Source organism: Danio rerio, chromosome 9 (genome assembly GCF_052040795.2).
Source record: "Danio rerio strain M-AB ecotype USA chromosome 9, GRCz13ab, whole genome shotgun sequence".
Taxonomy (NCBI): Eukaryota; Metazoa; Chordata; class Actinopteri; order Cypriniformes; family Danionidae; genus Danio; species Danio rerio.
In genome coordinates, this window is record NC_141029.1 from 24,361,401 (window position 1) to 24,377,524 (window position 16,124).

The 16,124-nt window shown below is 36.8% G+C and overlaps 1 protein-coding gene and 1 long non-coding RNA gene across 51 annotated transcripts in view; one reads left to right on the forward strand and one right to left on the reverse strand.

The window, feature by feature from the left end:
- LOC147842349 (uncharacterized) overlaps positions 1 to 16,124 on the reverse strand; it is a 736,864-nt gene that overhangs the window by 695,500 nt on the left and 25,240 nt on the right. The window lies entirely within an intron of this gene.
- Positions 1 to 16,124, forward strand: part of dgkg (diacylglycerol kinase, gamma) — a 256,255-nt gene that overhangs the window by 77,301 nt on the left and 162,830 nt on the right. For all 50 annotated transcript variants that reach the window (XR_015499359.1, XR_015499360.1, XR_015499362.1 and 47 more), the window contains one exon: positions 15,830 to 15,906. Coding sequence is in view for 44 of the 50 variants with exons in the window: in XM_087267727.1 (XP_087123853.1) it covers positions 15,830 to 15,906 (77 nt within the window). In the remaining 6 variants the exon portion in view is untranslated. The remainder of the gene's footprint in view (positions 1 to 15,829; positions 15,907 to 16,124) is intronic.

Below are 16,124 nucleotides of genomic sequence, written 5' to 3' on the forward strand. Positions count from 1 at the left end.
TTTTTGGATTTTGTTTTTGTCTTACCTGATTTCTTAAACCGCTTTTCCCCGGACTCGAACCCAGTTGTTGTCGTTTTCAACTCCTTTCTGCGTCTCAAGTCAGCCAGCGTACACGACTAGCTAGCTGGACAAACTGGTTGTGGCGGGAAAGCCCTCCACACGGAGGTAAGTGGTCAGCCAGTAGGCACCAAAAGAACCAACGTCATATGGCCTCGTAGCGTTCGCTTAAAAAAATGAAATGCAGCCATATGTACCTCCGGCTACATAATTTGCAGGACATTTTCAGAATAAGCCTGTGTTGCAATTTCTCACTTAACATTTTCTTTTTGGATCTGGTTGTAAATTTGCTCAGATGACACATCAAACAGACACAGTTGCTCCTGTCAAATTTACAGTAGTTTTTCCTGCATTTCTTGGGTCCAAATAGACCGAAAAGAAGACCTTAACTTCTCCTTCCAACTTTCCGCTGGCCTGCAAATACCATACTAGTGGCAACTCCAGATATTTAGCATGACAAACATCTGATAGGTGTCGGCGACTCATCTGCAATTCTCTCAGATCACGTCTTTGATAGTTTACACTGTGTGATTTTTACCCATGATTTCTCAAAACCTGCCGGCGGGCTAAAATTATGCAGTCTGAACTCGGCATTAAGAAACTCAAACAGGTTTAAAAAAAACTTGAGAGTCATCAAACTATTAAATTACAGAATTTTTATTTTATAATGAGTTCATGAGCGATCGCAAGATGGTGGCTTCATGGTTAGCACATTAGCCACAAAGCAGGAAGGTCGCCTCTTCGAGGCTTTTCTTTGTGGAGTTTGCATGTTCACCACTTGTTCGTGTGGAGTTCGTGTGGTGCTCTGGTTTCCCCCACAGTTCAAAAACATGCAAAATACAGTAAGTGAGTTGTATTAAATAAAACTGGCCATAGTGTATGAAGGGAATGTGCATGGGTATTACACAGAACTGTGAGTTGTAATTTAATGCTTGGTTGCGGAAGAAGGGCATTCTCTGGTTAAACATATGCCAAAGTAATTGTCTCTGGCATATGTTTCACAGTGGAATTGGCTGTGGTGACCCCTGATAAAGCAGAGAATAAGCCAAAGGAAAGTGACAGAATGAGTTTATGAGGATTTGAGACTTGGCTGTGAATGTATGAAGTCAGTCGCTGCTTAAAACAGTGTACAAGTACTGATTTGAGTCTTTTGCATCATCATCTCCATAAACTGTATAAAATCACTTTTTGTACTGTGTATAAAAATATATTTTTGTAAAACATTTTTGTCAGTGCAGAAGATGGTTAAACATTGCTTTTAATCCGCACTGAACCATGAGGCATGAGGCTATACGAGGTTTCAATATTTTCAAGAAGTTTATTTCTTAAGAATGTCTTCCTCACAATCAACTGCCCTAGCTGAAATGCTTTCGTCTACTGGCTTTATGTAATAGTCAATGTAAAAAGTATTCATTTAAAATATTTATGAATTCATATTTAATTAATATTTTGTAATACAATAAAATATAAAATACAAATTGTCAGACATTCTCGCAAACATAGACAAAAATGATAGACATAGTAACATACAATAGCCTCTTTTGTTGTGTGATTATCAGCACAGGCTAATATGAATTCCAAAGAGACCTTTGCGCCATTTTAAGAGGTTAACTGTAAAATTAGCTTGAAATTTCCAATTGGAGCATTTATCTGTGCTTTGTGAGGTTAATTGGCTTGTATGATGCTGGTAATAAATCTAAATACTCATAAAGTCAGGATAATTACTTTTCTTTGGTTGGGGGCGACCCCTGGTAACAGATTTGATTAAAAACCCTTGAAGAACTGTGAAGACTGAATAATCAGTCAGAAGTGCTCTCAGTCTGAACTCTGCCAGCATGCCTTATTTAAGGTATAATGCCTGTAAAAATAGCACTTGCATTATGTGGAGTATATTCTGGGACACTGGACACATTTCCATTAAGAATTCAGTAGGTGTGAGATGAGGCATTAATCTTAAACTTAACTGCATCTAACAAATAAATTGCCAGGTCTATCTAGCTATAACACATCTTATATATATATATATATATATATATCAAATACTTATTGCTCTCACTATATATATATATATATATATATATATATATATATATATATATATATATATATATATATATATATAGTGAGAGCAATAAGTATTTGACCACCATGTGATTTTTCAATATCTCCTACTTAGAAATCATGGAGGGGTCTAGAATTTACATCATTGGTGCATTTTTACTTTCAGAGACAGAATCTAAAAATAAAAATCCAGAAATCATGTTGGATGATTTTTTTAAACAATTTTTTTTGTAAATTACTGTCAAATAAGTAGTTGATCACTTGCTTTTTAGCCATATTTCTTACCCTCAAAGACCTGTTATTTTGCTTTTAAATAATCCAGCTACACTCTGCTCATGATTGTTATTTAGTAGCACCTGTTTGAGGTCTTTAGCTGTCATAAAGACACATGTGCACATCACAATCAGTCAAAAGTCTAAATAGCAACATGGACAAAACCAAAGAACTGTCAAAAGACTCAGAGACAAAACTGTAGAACTTCACAGTTCTACGGGGAACTTTTCTACGGGGCTACGGGGCAATTGCTTGGTAAAAATAAAACAACTGTTGGAGCAATTGTCAGAAAGTGGAAGAGGCTAATGAAGACTGTGAATGTCCCTCGGACTGGGGCCCAAAGGAAGATCTCTCCTCATGGGGTATCAGTGATGATAATAATGTTTAAAAATCATCCCAGAACTACACGGGAGGAGCAGGTCAATGCCGTGAAGAGAGCTGTGACCACTGTTTCCAAGGTTACTATCAGTAATACATTAAGACGTCATGGTTTAAAATCATGCATCGCAAGGAAGGTTCCCCTGCTTAAGTCAGTCCATGTAAAGGCCCGTCTGAAGTTTGCCAGGGACCATCTGGATAATCCAGAGGAGTCATGGGAGAAAGTCCTGTGGTCTGATGAAACCAAAGTAAAACTTTTTGGTCTTAACTCCATTCGCCATATTTGGAGGAAGTACAATGATGAGTATCATGCCAATAATACCATACCTACAGTGAAGCATGGGGCTGGAAGCATCATGCTCTGGGGGTGTTTTTCTGCACAGGGGACAGGACGACTGCACTGTATAAAGGAGAGGATGAAAGGGGCCATGTATTGTGACAGATTGGGCAAAAACGTTCTTCCCTCAGTCAGAGCATTAAAGATGGGTCGTGGCTGGGTCTTCCAACATGACAATCACCCAAAGCACAAAGCAAGGAAAATCAAGGAGTAGCCAGTCTCAAGAGCTAAATCCAATAGAAAATCTTTGAAGGGAGCTGAAACTCTGTGTTGCTCAGTGACAGCCCTGAAACCTGACAGATCTAGAGAAGATCTGCATGATGGAGTGGGCCAAAATCCCTTCTGTAGTGTGTGTAAACCTGGTGAAGAACTACAGGAACTGTTTGATCTCTGTAATTGTTAACAATGACTTCTGTACCAAATATGAAACTTTTTAACTCAAGTGATCAAATACTTATTTGACACAGTAGTTTACAAACAAATTGGTAAAAAATAATACTATGTGATTTCTGGATTTTTTATTTTTAGATTCTGTCTCTCACATTGGGAAGGATATAAATATATATATATATATATATATATATATATATATATATATATATATATATATATATATATATATATATATATATATATATATATATATATATATATATATATATATATATATATATACATACAAGAATTTAACTCAATTGGAAATAGAGAAAGAAACAAAGTTGCAGTACAAAAAACAACAACAACAGCAGCAGCATAAAAATAAGAGTTTAAAGGTTGTAAGATTATATCCTAGCCTTATATATAACATTTCTGACTGGTTTCAGTGACAGTTGTGAGGTAAATGGAACAATATACTGTATTACCCTGTGGCTAAATGTAACTACTCTAGAAAAACACACGAAAAAACATCTCTCATACAAAATAGGCTGTCCTCAAGGGAAGTTCTTACCACTGAGCAATGTGTAAGCTTAGCTAGTTGCTAAGGACTTGGTTGTTTTGATCCAGTTGCATTAATAATCAATGGATTTACTGTCATCTCTTCATAATAAGTTGCTAATTAAAACTCCAGTCACAATCGTGACAATAAGATCTTCCACTATTAAAACACAGGTCTGTCAGCAAGGAGATGAGTTCACTACAAGCAGTAGCCACTAGCAGTTTGGTGTCTTTCTTTAAATTATTAATGAATCATGTATGTTTAAATTTTCCTGTCCAAAAAACTGAGATTTTCTTTTTGATCTCTAAACTTTAACAGCTTGTCTGAGTTATAATAAAAGTGTGATGTCAGTCTTTCCGAACACAGAAATCACCACAGCAATTTATTTAGGGTGTTACCTGTTTATGGTACACTCATTTTGTTCAGATTAAAGAGTGGCTGCAGTTTGGTTTTCAATCACAAGTGTCTGTCAATCTGCCCAGTACCTATAGCCTACAGCTATAGTGCTGTGAATGATTTGAAAATTATTTTGGATGTTTGGATTTGTTACAAACAGTTACAACAGTTACAAACATGCTATTTTTTCCCTTCAAACATCGATGCTGAAGTCTTTACAAAATCTTTTTTGTACAATCATGGTTCATATAGTGACAAATTTTCAAAACAAAAAAGTCATACAAGTAATCTAAAATACATTATATTTTAACCCTTTTAAAGTCATATGTGTGAAAAACAGAATACAATTCAAACATTTTTTGCCTTCAAATATTTTGAATTTTACTGACATTTAAAAAAAAATGCAGATTTGTAGTGAATATGTAATATTTATTATTTTTATTATTTGTGTGTTTAACAAGACCATACGTACATAGTACAAAATTACAGACTTTATTGTTGATAGTTATTTTCCCACTATCACCTCAAAATAAAATAATTAAAATTTATGAATGAATATGAATGAATTATTATGAATATATAAAATTTTTTATTAATAATGTATTATAAATTTAAAATGAAAAAAGTTAAAAATAATAACAATAAATGAGCAAGTTTACAATAAGTGTAAAAAAAGAAAAGTTCACATTAAGGATTCAATATTTCCTCTTTTTAGTTATTAACTGTGTATTAGAGCTGATATCAACTGAACAGGGTAATCCTTTGATATAGTCTAAAACAGGGTTGCATGTCATGTCTTGAGATCCTGCAAGTAAACATCTTAATAAGTTTTATGCAGCTAAAAATTTCTTGGATACACATGTTATGTGATGGTGGAAGTACCTGTTTTTATTTGATAAGAATGGCTTGTCTAGCTAAAAGAGTAGAAAAAGCAATAACCTGGTGAGATGCAACAGTCAGGTCAACTTGAAATACCAAAAAGGGCTGTCAAGGGGTTTGGGTCTAGATTTATGTTAATAGCTTCATTAAGTGTATCAAAAACACTGGACCAGAACTTTGACAAATGAGGACAACTTTAGAACATTTGCAATACTAACACCTAGGTAATTTTCCCAAGATTCTTTGAGAGTAACCATATAATTTACATTTAGTCTACTTATTCAGTTATTTTCATTTATTAATTTTTTTTTCGACTTAGTCGTTTTATTAATCTGGGTTCTAAATGAACCGCCAACTTATCCAGCACAAGTTTTGTGATGTTTTGTAAACAAATTTCGGGAGAAGCATGCGCTGAAGTTTCAGTATTTAATACGTCATTGACAATTATCCCATTATCAAATCAGTTCTTGAGCAACCCCTATATATACCAAAGCTGTCTTACCTGCAGCATCTCACGACTTTAGCATTGGCACATCCAATCGCTGTAACCTTGTACAAACAGCAAATTTCCATGAGGATGACATGGCTCCTCATGCAATCTCCAAGCCGACGTCCGCATCAGCACTCGGCAGAGCATATCAACAGAGGCCGCGATCTTAACTTAGGCCCGCCACGCCGCCGCTTTTCCAGACACCGGCAACAAACCTGAGCCGCTCCCCAGTTGGAAACTTGATAGCGCCCGCAATGCCTGCTCTTGGCGCGCCAAATTTAAGAATTACAAGCCTATCCGCTCGTGAGTGTGACGTCATGCGAAGCAGCTTCCGGGTCCAAGCGCTCTATTCAACTGCATGATTCGAAAATCATGATCACAATACATATGCCTATGCCTCATACATGATGCAAGTGATTAATTTTAATAAATTGTTAAAATTTTTGGTATTTGTTATGCAGCAAGCCCAAAAATGGTTGTGTACAACATGACTTCGTATAAAACTAACTTATTGTGTAATATGTTTAAAATTGATCACAAACAAATAATTTCTCAACTTACTGCACGGGGAGACTCATGAAAAGTTAATTATAATGTTTACAAAGCGATTTAATTCTTTCGAAATCACAATCACAATACATACGTACACACCTCATATCTGACGGGCAGAAAGTGATTAATTTTTATAAATTGTTAAGATTTTGGTATTTGTTATGCAGCAAGCCATGGTTGTGTACACTGATTTTGTATAAAATTAACTTTATTGTGTGATAAGAATTTATAATGATCATAAACGAATAAAACTCAAATGAGTGGTGGCTTGGACCCGGAAACAGTATTACATACGTCACCAACAGGTCACCACTTAACAAGCGAACTCTTCCTTCATTGCACTTGCAGATTAACCAGGTTTGTTCAGGCCCTGATGCAAGTTCCAGCGTGACGCCGCCGCTGATGTCACCAACGCCGGCAGCCCCTTTTCTCTTCTCTTTTCCTTTTACCTGGGATCCTAGGGCCATCAGTAGCGCGAGCATGCCTCCGCAATCGGCTCTAGCCCCCAACTTTCTTCAGGCCCTGACGCAAGTTCCAGCGTGAGGCCGCCTCCGCTGATGTCACTAGCGCTGGTAGCTCTCCTCTCTTCTCTTTTCCTTCCACCCGTGATCCTAGAGTCATCAGTAGCGTGAGCATGCCTCCGCAAACAGCTGTAGTCCCCAACTTTCTGTCAGGCCCCGACATAAGTGCCACCGCGAGTTGCCAATTCGGCGTCAATTGGTTGAATGAACAAAAAGAAAACTACAAAAAAAAAAAAAAAAATCACTGTTATTAAACGACACATAACTTTTATTAACATAACGAATAAAACACAACAATGCTACTGGCTGAAAAAACTGTGGAAGTTGGAACCATACAAATAACAATCATAAACGCCTATATTATATATTAACAGCTTAGTTTTTATGAACAATCCGTTTATAAAAAACATTATTAACGAATCTATAGGCTATTGAAGAATAAACCGAATGTGAGAAATGATCCTTGCATAATGATCACATCTAAACAAGTTGGCACTCATTTTATATATATAAACTATATATGGCACTCATTTTATATATAAACTATTAATAAAAAAATAATAATGAAAATGTTAAGAAATGTAACATTATTTAAAAAAATGTAAAGACTACAGGCTGAATAAAAGCACCTTGTCAGAGCTAAACATCACTGCACACGTGTCAGTTTACAGCTTCTGTAAAGTTCAGACATCATATACAGATCACACAATCTCAATAAACAACATGTAAATGTATAAATATTTCGAAACTTTTGTAATGGAATATTTATAACTATATGATCTTGCTTTTTGGTTATGATACCAGCTTTGATCTCTCTTAAAAGCGGCAGTTACAGGCGCTGCATAAGGGCGTGCGCTGTCAGTGGCGGAATACACACAGCACTGGCAAGAGGTTTTATTTTTAGTTTTATTTGTTGCAGATTTGCGTTTAGGTCCTTTTTAAAAAATACCTTTTATTTTTTAAATCTCTCAAGTTAATGTTGTCTATCGAGTAACATAATCTCCCTCGGAGTTCGGTGCGCAGTAAAATGGGCCTACAACGCCCTAAGTTAACACACTGCATAGGTTCACAGCTCTGATGTGTTATGAATTACATGTTTTGAATGACAGCGAGACATGCTACGTTTAGTTTTTATTGTAAAATATAGATTATAACCCAGTACACAGTAAAATAATATTTTTTAAATAGTTTGCCTATTGACGGTGTATAGGCAACCGGTAAACTTAAGGCAGCATATTTTATTAATATTAAAACACATTACAACAAACTAGCCACCCTTTGATTTTTTTTTTGTTTTGTTTACGTAGGCTTTATTTTTATCAAACGAAGAATGCAATGAATAGTTTATTTTGGTTTTCATTTTATTAGAAATAATATAATTTAAAGGCTACACAACTCCTCCATGGCTCCAATTGCGTTTTGACAGATATCCTAGATAGACTTTCTGGCTCAAAGACATTTATGCCTGTTAATTTCATTGTTGTATTCTGACAGGTTTCGTAAAGGCTTCAGCTATTCTACCTGTCAGCTGGTACCAGCCTAGGTTTTGCGACTTTATTTGTAGGCGTCTGTGCTGGATGACAGCGAGACAGAGAGAGATTAGATCAGACCTCAGATTCGATGTGTGGCCGCACGTCTCAGTTACTTTATTGCAATTTTTAATATTGACTCATCTAAATTAACTTTTCATTTATTAAAAGCCGAAATATTGCCAGACAGACAAAGCAACTTTCGGTTTTTGAAGAGAGAGTCCTCAGTGATAAAAGACGCGCGCACACAGGTTAGCCCAAACTCTTGTCGGCCTATTCTTTATTGATTTTTTTAACATTAAACGCATAATAATCAATTGCAAAAAAGAACAGCTAAACTTCAGAAAAAGTGCTCACGACTGTTGCTGCAATAGTTGCTTTGTTTCTTTGCAGTTTGCTTATTAATGGCGCGGCATTGCTAAATCACTCTTGTTTTAATAGCCTAAATAAAAAAGATAATTTATTATTAAACTGTGAGATGATGGTCGCGTGATTTTTAAAATGAGAGTATGCGTTGCGTATTCATGGCTATTGATCTTATCTACCCGCGACCCACACATAGTTGAACATCAAGTGTTGAAAATGAGTGTATAAATTAGTTGTGTTTCCTCCAACTGCTGCCACCTTTGTTAGGCAAAGTTTGCAGATTGCCTCATTAACGTCTTCAGGTTCTCTTTTTGCATTTGGTTTGAACCCAAAATATAGCCAAACAGGCGCTTTTGCATTGCGTTTTGACACTTATCCGTCCGCCATTCTCTTTCTGTAAATTCGACTTCTCTCGTTCTCTTGATGTGATAAATGAAATATGACGCATTGTAGCTATGTTCAGATGATAATTAAAGTGCATGCTCTCGTCTTAAGTAAATTATTTTGAATTATGTTTCCCATTTAATTCAAATAAATATTTAAATAAAAAAAAGGAATACTTAAAAAAAAAAATTGGGGGACGGTGTCACGGTGAAAAAGTGATGTCACCGGTGCTGCGTCTTAAAACCGGTATCACCGTCAACACCGTCTATCGTGGCAAGCCTAGCGCGAGGCCGCCTCCGCTGTTGTCACTAATGCCAGCAGCCCCTCCACTCTTCTCTTTCGCTTCCACCCATGATCCTGGGCCACATAATTTCCACAGAAATTAAACTGAAAAGTCAGTGGAAATGCACTATCATTGCCCCCTTTTTACCATTTCAACCCCTAAACCTTTCCTAATCCTGGTCATTAACCCCTTCAAGGAGTTCTATTATAAGGTTGCTGCTGCACAGCGACCGCTCTCACTGGGGACGCACAACCTATTACGTACTACTCCAAGCACAGTGGCTGCTTCCACTCTAGACACAGGCCTTATTACGCTCCACTGCAAGCGCAGTGACTGCTCCTACGGTAGACGTACACATCATTATTATGCACCACTGCTAGCGCAGTGACCGCTCTCACTGGAGACGCACACCTTATTTATCATGCACCACTGCAAGTGCAGTTACCTCTCCTACAGGAGTCACACACCTTATAATTTTGTATTATTGCAAGCGCAGTGACTGCTCCTACAGGAGTCACACACCTTATCATTTTGTACTATTGCAAGCGTAGTTACCGCTCCTACTGGAGTCACACTCCTTATCATTATGCACTACTGCAAGCGCAGTGACCGATTCTACGGGAGATGCGCACCTTATTACATACTACTGCTAGTGCAGTGACCTCTCCTACAGGAGACACACACCTTATTATCATGCACCAATGCTAATGCAGTGACCGCTCCAACGGGAGACGTACACCTCATAAGTATGCACCACTGCAAGCGCAGTGACTGCTCCTACGGGAGACGCACATCTTATTACACACTGCCGCTAGGGCAGCAACCACTCATACCTCATACAGGAGACACACACCTTATTATTATGCACCACTGTTAGTACAGTGACCACTCATACGGGAGACGTACACCTTATAATTGTGCACCACTGCAAGTGCAGTGACTGCTCCTACGGGAGACACACACCTTATTACACACTGCCGCTAGGGCAGCGACCACTCATACCTGTAACCAAATAGCGTTTTTGGGGACCGTTCTGGGGCCGGGCTAGATACTTCGCTCGAATCCCAACTCCTCTTTGTTTCCTGATAAGGGGAATAACTCGAGTTGAGGTGTCTTCCTCGAGCTTAGAGCCCTCCCCCCGGACAGCACGCCAAATATGCTTTATACTTAAACGAATGCAAGTGTTAACTCGTGAAGTGATGTTTTGTAAACAAATTTCGGGAGGAGCATGCGCAGAAGTTTCAGTATCGAATACATCATTGACGATTATCCCATCATTATATCAGTTCTTGAGCAACCCCTATATATACCAAAGCTGTCTTACCTTCAGCATCTCACGACTTTAGCATCACTTCACCACCCCGTCACATCACCTCTTGCATTGCATTCCCGGGGGGAGCTTTCTGGGGCTGGGCTAGATACTTCGCTCGAATCCCGACTCCTCTTTGTTTCCTGATAAGGGGAATAACTCGAGTTGGGGTGTCTCCTCGAGCTCAGAGCCCTCCCCCCGGACAGCACGCCAAATATGCTTTATACTTAAATGAATGCAAGTGTAAGCTCGTGAAATGCAGTTGATGCCCTTCCAGCTGCAACACATCACTGGGAAAGACCCATACACTTCCATTCACACACATACACTACGGACAATTAAGCTTACCCAATTTACCAATAGAGCATGTCTTTGGACTTGTGGGGGAAACTGGAGCACCCACAGGAAACCCACACGAACACAGGGAGAACATGCAAACTCCACACAGAATGCCAACTGACCCAGCCGAAGCTCAAACTAGCGACCTTCTTGCTGTGAGGCGACAGCACTACCTACTGTGCCACCGCATTGCCCCATGTTGTTATTTTATAACCAATAAATGCAGATTTTCTTAAAAATCCTACAAAGATTAAAACTGACTGAGCATATGTGGTTCAGAAATGTTAATAAAGATAGAGAGTCAATGACACCGAAATTAATTCCATATTGGGCAGATTATTATCTTTTATGAGGAAAGCACCTTGTCTTGCCCACAGACAGCAGTCAGAAGACAAGTCTTTAACAATCAATTTAAGACTTAGAGAAAAATAAAAAGCCTGGGGCAGCAGGCTCATTTCTCCAGTCCTAATGCTAATAAGCTTTGGTGACATTTTGCTCAGCTATTATCCCTGCTTAATTAGCCTGTTTTGTCAGATTGCACCATACATCTAATGTTTCCAATATTAGACAGCAAATGCAAGGTCCTTTTTCAAAATGTTATGGAGAACGATGCATGAAGCTTCAAATACATTTCATTTGGGTTTGCATTTACAGTGTTTAAACTCATGAAACACACCCATTGTCTGTCTCAAGTGAATTTTCTAATGAAAGGGCCTCATAATAATCCCATACGGTAAGAAATCAGGCAATATGACAGTAAAGCACCATTTAGCAAGCCAAGAGCAATCATATGGCATTTGTTGTGTCTGGGGGAAATCCTGAATGCATTGTTAATTTGTTTTACAGATGATATATGCTAGTAATGTAATTTATTTGCAATCAGACCCACCAAAATTATATGATAAACTAATAATTTATAGATGAATGGATTGATAAATCCTTTCAGACTGGGACACACAAAAGTGCAGTAAATGTTGGTTTTCAAATGACATTCAATACGTTACTGTCTACATGTCTAGAAAAATCTAGCTTATTTGTCTTGCTGCAAATGCCCTCAACTTGCAGAATCTGATTCCACTTTTATACTCAGATAATTTGGATCATTTTTAGATTGCTTGTTATTACTGCTGGTTGCTCAGTTTGTTGCTCACAAAGTGATGCTGATGCTTTTACTCATGATTGTGCCTTGTGACTCCCATCGCCATTTACAAATCACCACAGCACCTTGCATCAAATCGATCATACCAAAATCTGACAAAAGATGTTTAATTGTTTTTAAAATAAGTTTTTACACTCACTAAGGCTGCAATTATATGAGAAAATTCAGCAAAACTAGTAATATTGTAAATTATTATTGAAATTATTAGTTATTTAATTAGTTTTCCTTCAGCTTAGTCCCTGATTTATCGGAGTTTGCCACAGTGGAATGAACAGCCAACAATTCCGGCAAATATTTTACCTAGCAGATGCCCTTCCAGCTGAATCCCAGTACTGTGAAACACCCATACACCTTCGCATTCACATACACACTCATACACTATGGCCAATTTTGTTTACCCACTTCCATATACCCCATGTCTTTGGACTGTGGGGGAAACCCGAGCACCCGGAGGAATTTCCAAGCAAACATCATGAGAATATGCAAACTCACACAGTAATGCTAACTGGCCTAGCCGGGACTCGAACCAGCAGGTTTTTTTGCCCTGAGGCGACAGTGCTAATTACTAAACCACTGTGCTGCCCATTATTGAAATTAAATATATATACAGTTGAATTCAGAATTATTAACTATAATAGTTTAATAACTAATTTCTAATAACTGATTTATTTTATCTTTACTTTTCAAGACACTTCTATACAGCTTAAAGTGACATTTACAGGCTTAACTAGGTTAATTAGGTTAACTAGGCAGGTTAAGGTAATTTAGCAAGTTATTGTTTAATGATGGTTTGCTCTGTAGACTATCGAAAAAATATATAGCTTAAAGGAGCTAATAATTTTTAAATGGTTTTATATTTTAAAAAATGAAACTGCTTTTATTCTAGCTGAAATAAAACAAATAAGACTTCTCTAGAAGAAAAAAATACTGAAAATTTCCTTGCTCTGTTAAACATATTTTTAGTATTTAGGAACTTTAAAAAAGAAAAAAAATCAAAAGGGGTTTAAGAATTCTGATTTTAACTGTATCTACACACTGGGTAATGCGCTAAAGAAAGTAAGAAAAATCATCCACAATTTTTCAAACATATCAATACCTTTACCAGTTTTACAAGAGAGCGAGCCACCATGAAATTAATACAAGAAATGGCACAGAGTGATCATCCTCTTTTTGATCTACTTCCTCCAACAAAGGTGAAAATAATGGTTGGTTCCTCAGGAAGCAAAGAAATCAAACACTATATAAAACAAGGGCAAAACCATGTACTTGTTCCACCATTCCTTTGGGCATTAGACTGTTGGATACTTAGGGACTTTCAATTAATTGCATTTTAACCTATTTTGATCTTTAATAAGGGGATGCTGGTTATTTATTTGTGCAACTTTGTATTTAATTTTCATTTCATTTAGCTTTTATTTATTTTTATTTTTTTGGTATTTTGTATTAATGTATATAGATGTACAGCTATTTCTGCAAAAATGTAATCTTGGCATTGCTATGCAAAGAACAAATAAACCCTAAACCTGGCATGCCCAAACTCAGTCCTGGGGGGCCGGTGTCCTGAAAAGTTTAGTTCTAATCCCAATCAGACACACCTGGGCTAGCTAATCAAGCTCTTACTAGGCTTTCTAGAAACATCTTTGCAGGAGTGTTGACGCTAAAGAGAAGGTGCCATTGGTGCAAAATCTGCAGGACACCGGCCCTGCAGAAATGAGTTTGGACACCCCTGCCTTAAACCTTAAGTGGAGTAATTAACAAAACAGATTTCGTTTTTAATTTTTTTTAGACTATTCATTATTCTTGTCTTAAGCATACTATGCGTGAATTAATACTTCAGAACATATTCTAATTAGATGAGTTGTTGACTAAGAAACAACTAATATTGTGTAAATTGGCAAAAGTTGTTGAGCTGAATATTGCTTGTATTTTTAGATGACAAAAGTTCAGAAGGCAAAGACTAGCCTTTTGTAAAGTAATTCTTTAGACTGTAAATTTTAAACACTTTAAATCAAACCTTAAATGATAAAAAACACTTACTAAGCCCAAATCTTTAAAATCTAGTGAATGTAAATATTTCCATTAAAAAAGAGTAAAAGAAGGAAACAAGTTATTAATATTTGACTGCATTTACTATTAATATGTTCATATGTGTAATCACTTATTTCATTTAAAATAATATTATCATTTAGATCATGTATTTGCATAAATGACAGTAGGTCAATGTGAATATTCCATATTTTAACACATTAAATTTACTTCAACACTTTACAATAAGGTTCCATTAGTTAATGTTAATTATTTAATTGACAGAATGTATTAGTTATATTTCAACATTTCTTAATGCATTATTAAAATTTAAATGTATGCTTATTATTTAAGGAACAAAGTACATCCATGTGGTGGTCATAACAGATCAAGCCTGACAGCTGTTGTATGAAACTGAATGGCTTTATTTTGCTAAAAAGCCGTTTTGAGCCGTAATCGTTTATTAACTTTTCAAATAAAGGCTAAGCTATAAGAAATGAAAACGGCTTATTGGACTATTCACTAACGTATGTATTATTTAGTTACAAGTTGACACCAAACAGTTAAAAACAGTAGCACAAAATGATGAACTGCTTTTTCATTAACTAATGTTAACAGAGATTCATAAATACTACGTTGTTCATTGTTTGTTCATGTTAGTTAATTGATGACCTGAAGGCCAATCCCAATTCTATTTTTGTACCCCTTCCCCTCAAAATGTACCCCTAAGATCTCTTGCTTCATATGAGATTGGCGATCACGACTGCTGTAGTTGTTCCAGTTGCGTTTTAATTTGAAATTTATCTTCAGGAAATCAGTGAAGGCATATATCATGTTATCATATAATGTCATAATGTAGCATGAAGATCGTAACTGTACTGTGCATTTACACTCTGGCCATATTCATCTCTGTAAACACACAAAAACAACATCAACATTATAGCGGACACTGTAAAAAGCCCATTCCTGAACACTAGACTTTTTGACAGGGTATTCCAGAATCAAATGTGAAAGTATGTTGTAGGACTTTTATACAGATTCTATTCAGATTCTATGCACATTAGTGATTATAGATTGCGAAATTTAGCGGTTTTATATTTTAATGTTTTTTGTTTTTTTAACCATGATGATAAAACACGAACGCTGTTATGAATGTATTAAAACATGTGCTTGTTTGTTATAAAATTTGTAATAATGACAAAAATTCTAATTTGTGGATCTCCTGACTTCCATGTGCAGACATGGAAGTCGTTGTAGCTTGTAATTTGGTTTCCAGTGTGGTCCTGCAAGATCTCTATTTTAGGTGTATGTAGTCCTTCCCTACGCCTTCAAGCTAAAGAGAATTGGGACAGAGCTAAGGGGATAGAAGAATTGGAAATGGAACTTAACTGTGAAGTGTTACCCATGTGTATTGAAATATTGACCATATTGAAATGATCTCTTCATTTTTTCCAGAGCTGTATTGTAGGCTGATCTACACTTACACAACATGCTGTATACAGCTGTACTGCATATCCAATGATTTTCCCTGTAATGTGTTTTTCTCTTGCACAGATTCCTCCAAGAAGCTTAAAGATGTCCTGGAAGAATTTCACGGAAATGGTGTCCTCTCCAAGTACAACCCTGAGCAGGTATGTAATGACAGTGCGGGCCGTGCGTGATCTCACCTGATTAAATGATCTGTTTAGAGGCAGCGAAGCCTCTGGCTGAGACTTGACAGAACACCAATACAACCTGACTCAGGCCTCAAGTCATTACAGGAAATGCTTAGTCATCCACTCCCCGAAACCAAGTGGCCAGATATCGCCTGCTATTAGAGAAGGTCCTCGCTGACATCATAAAGCCCATG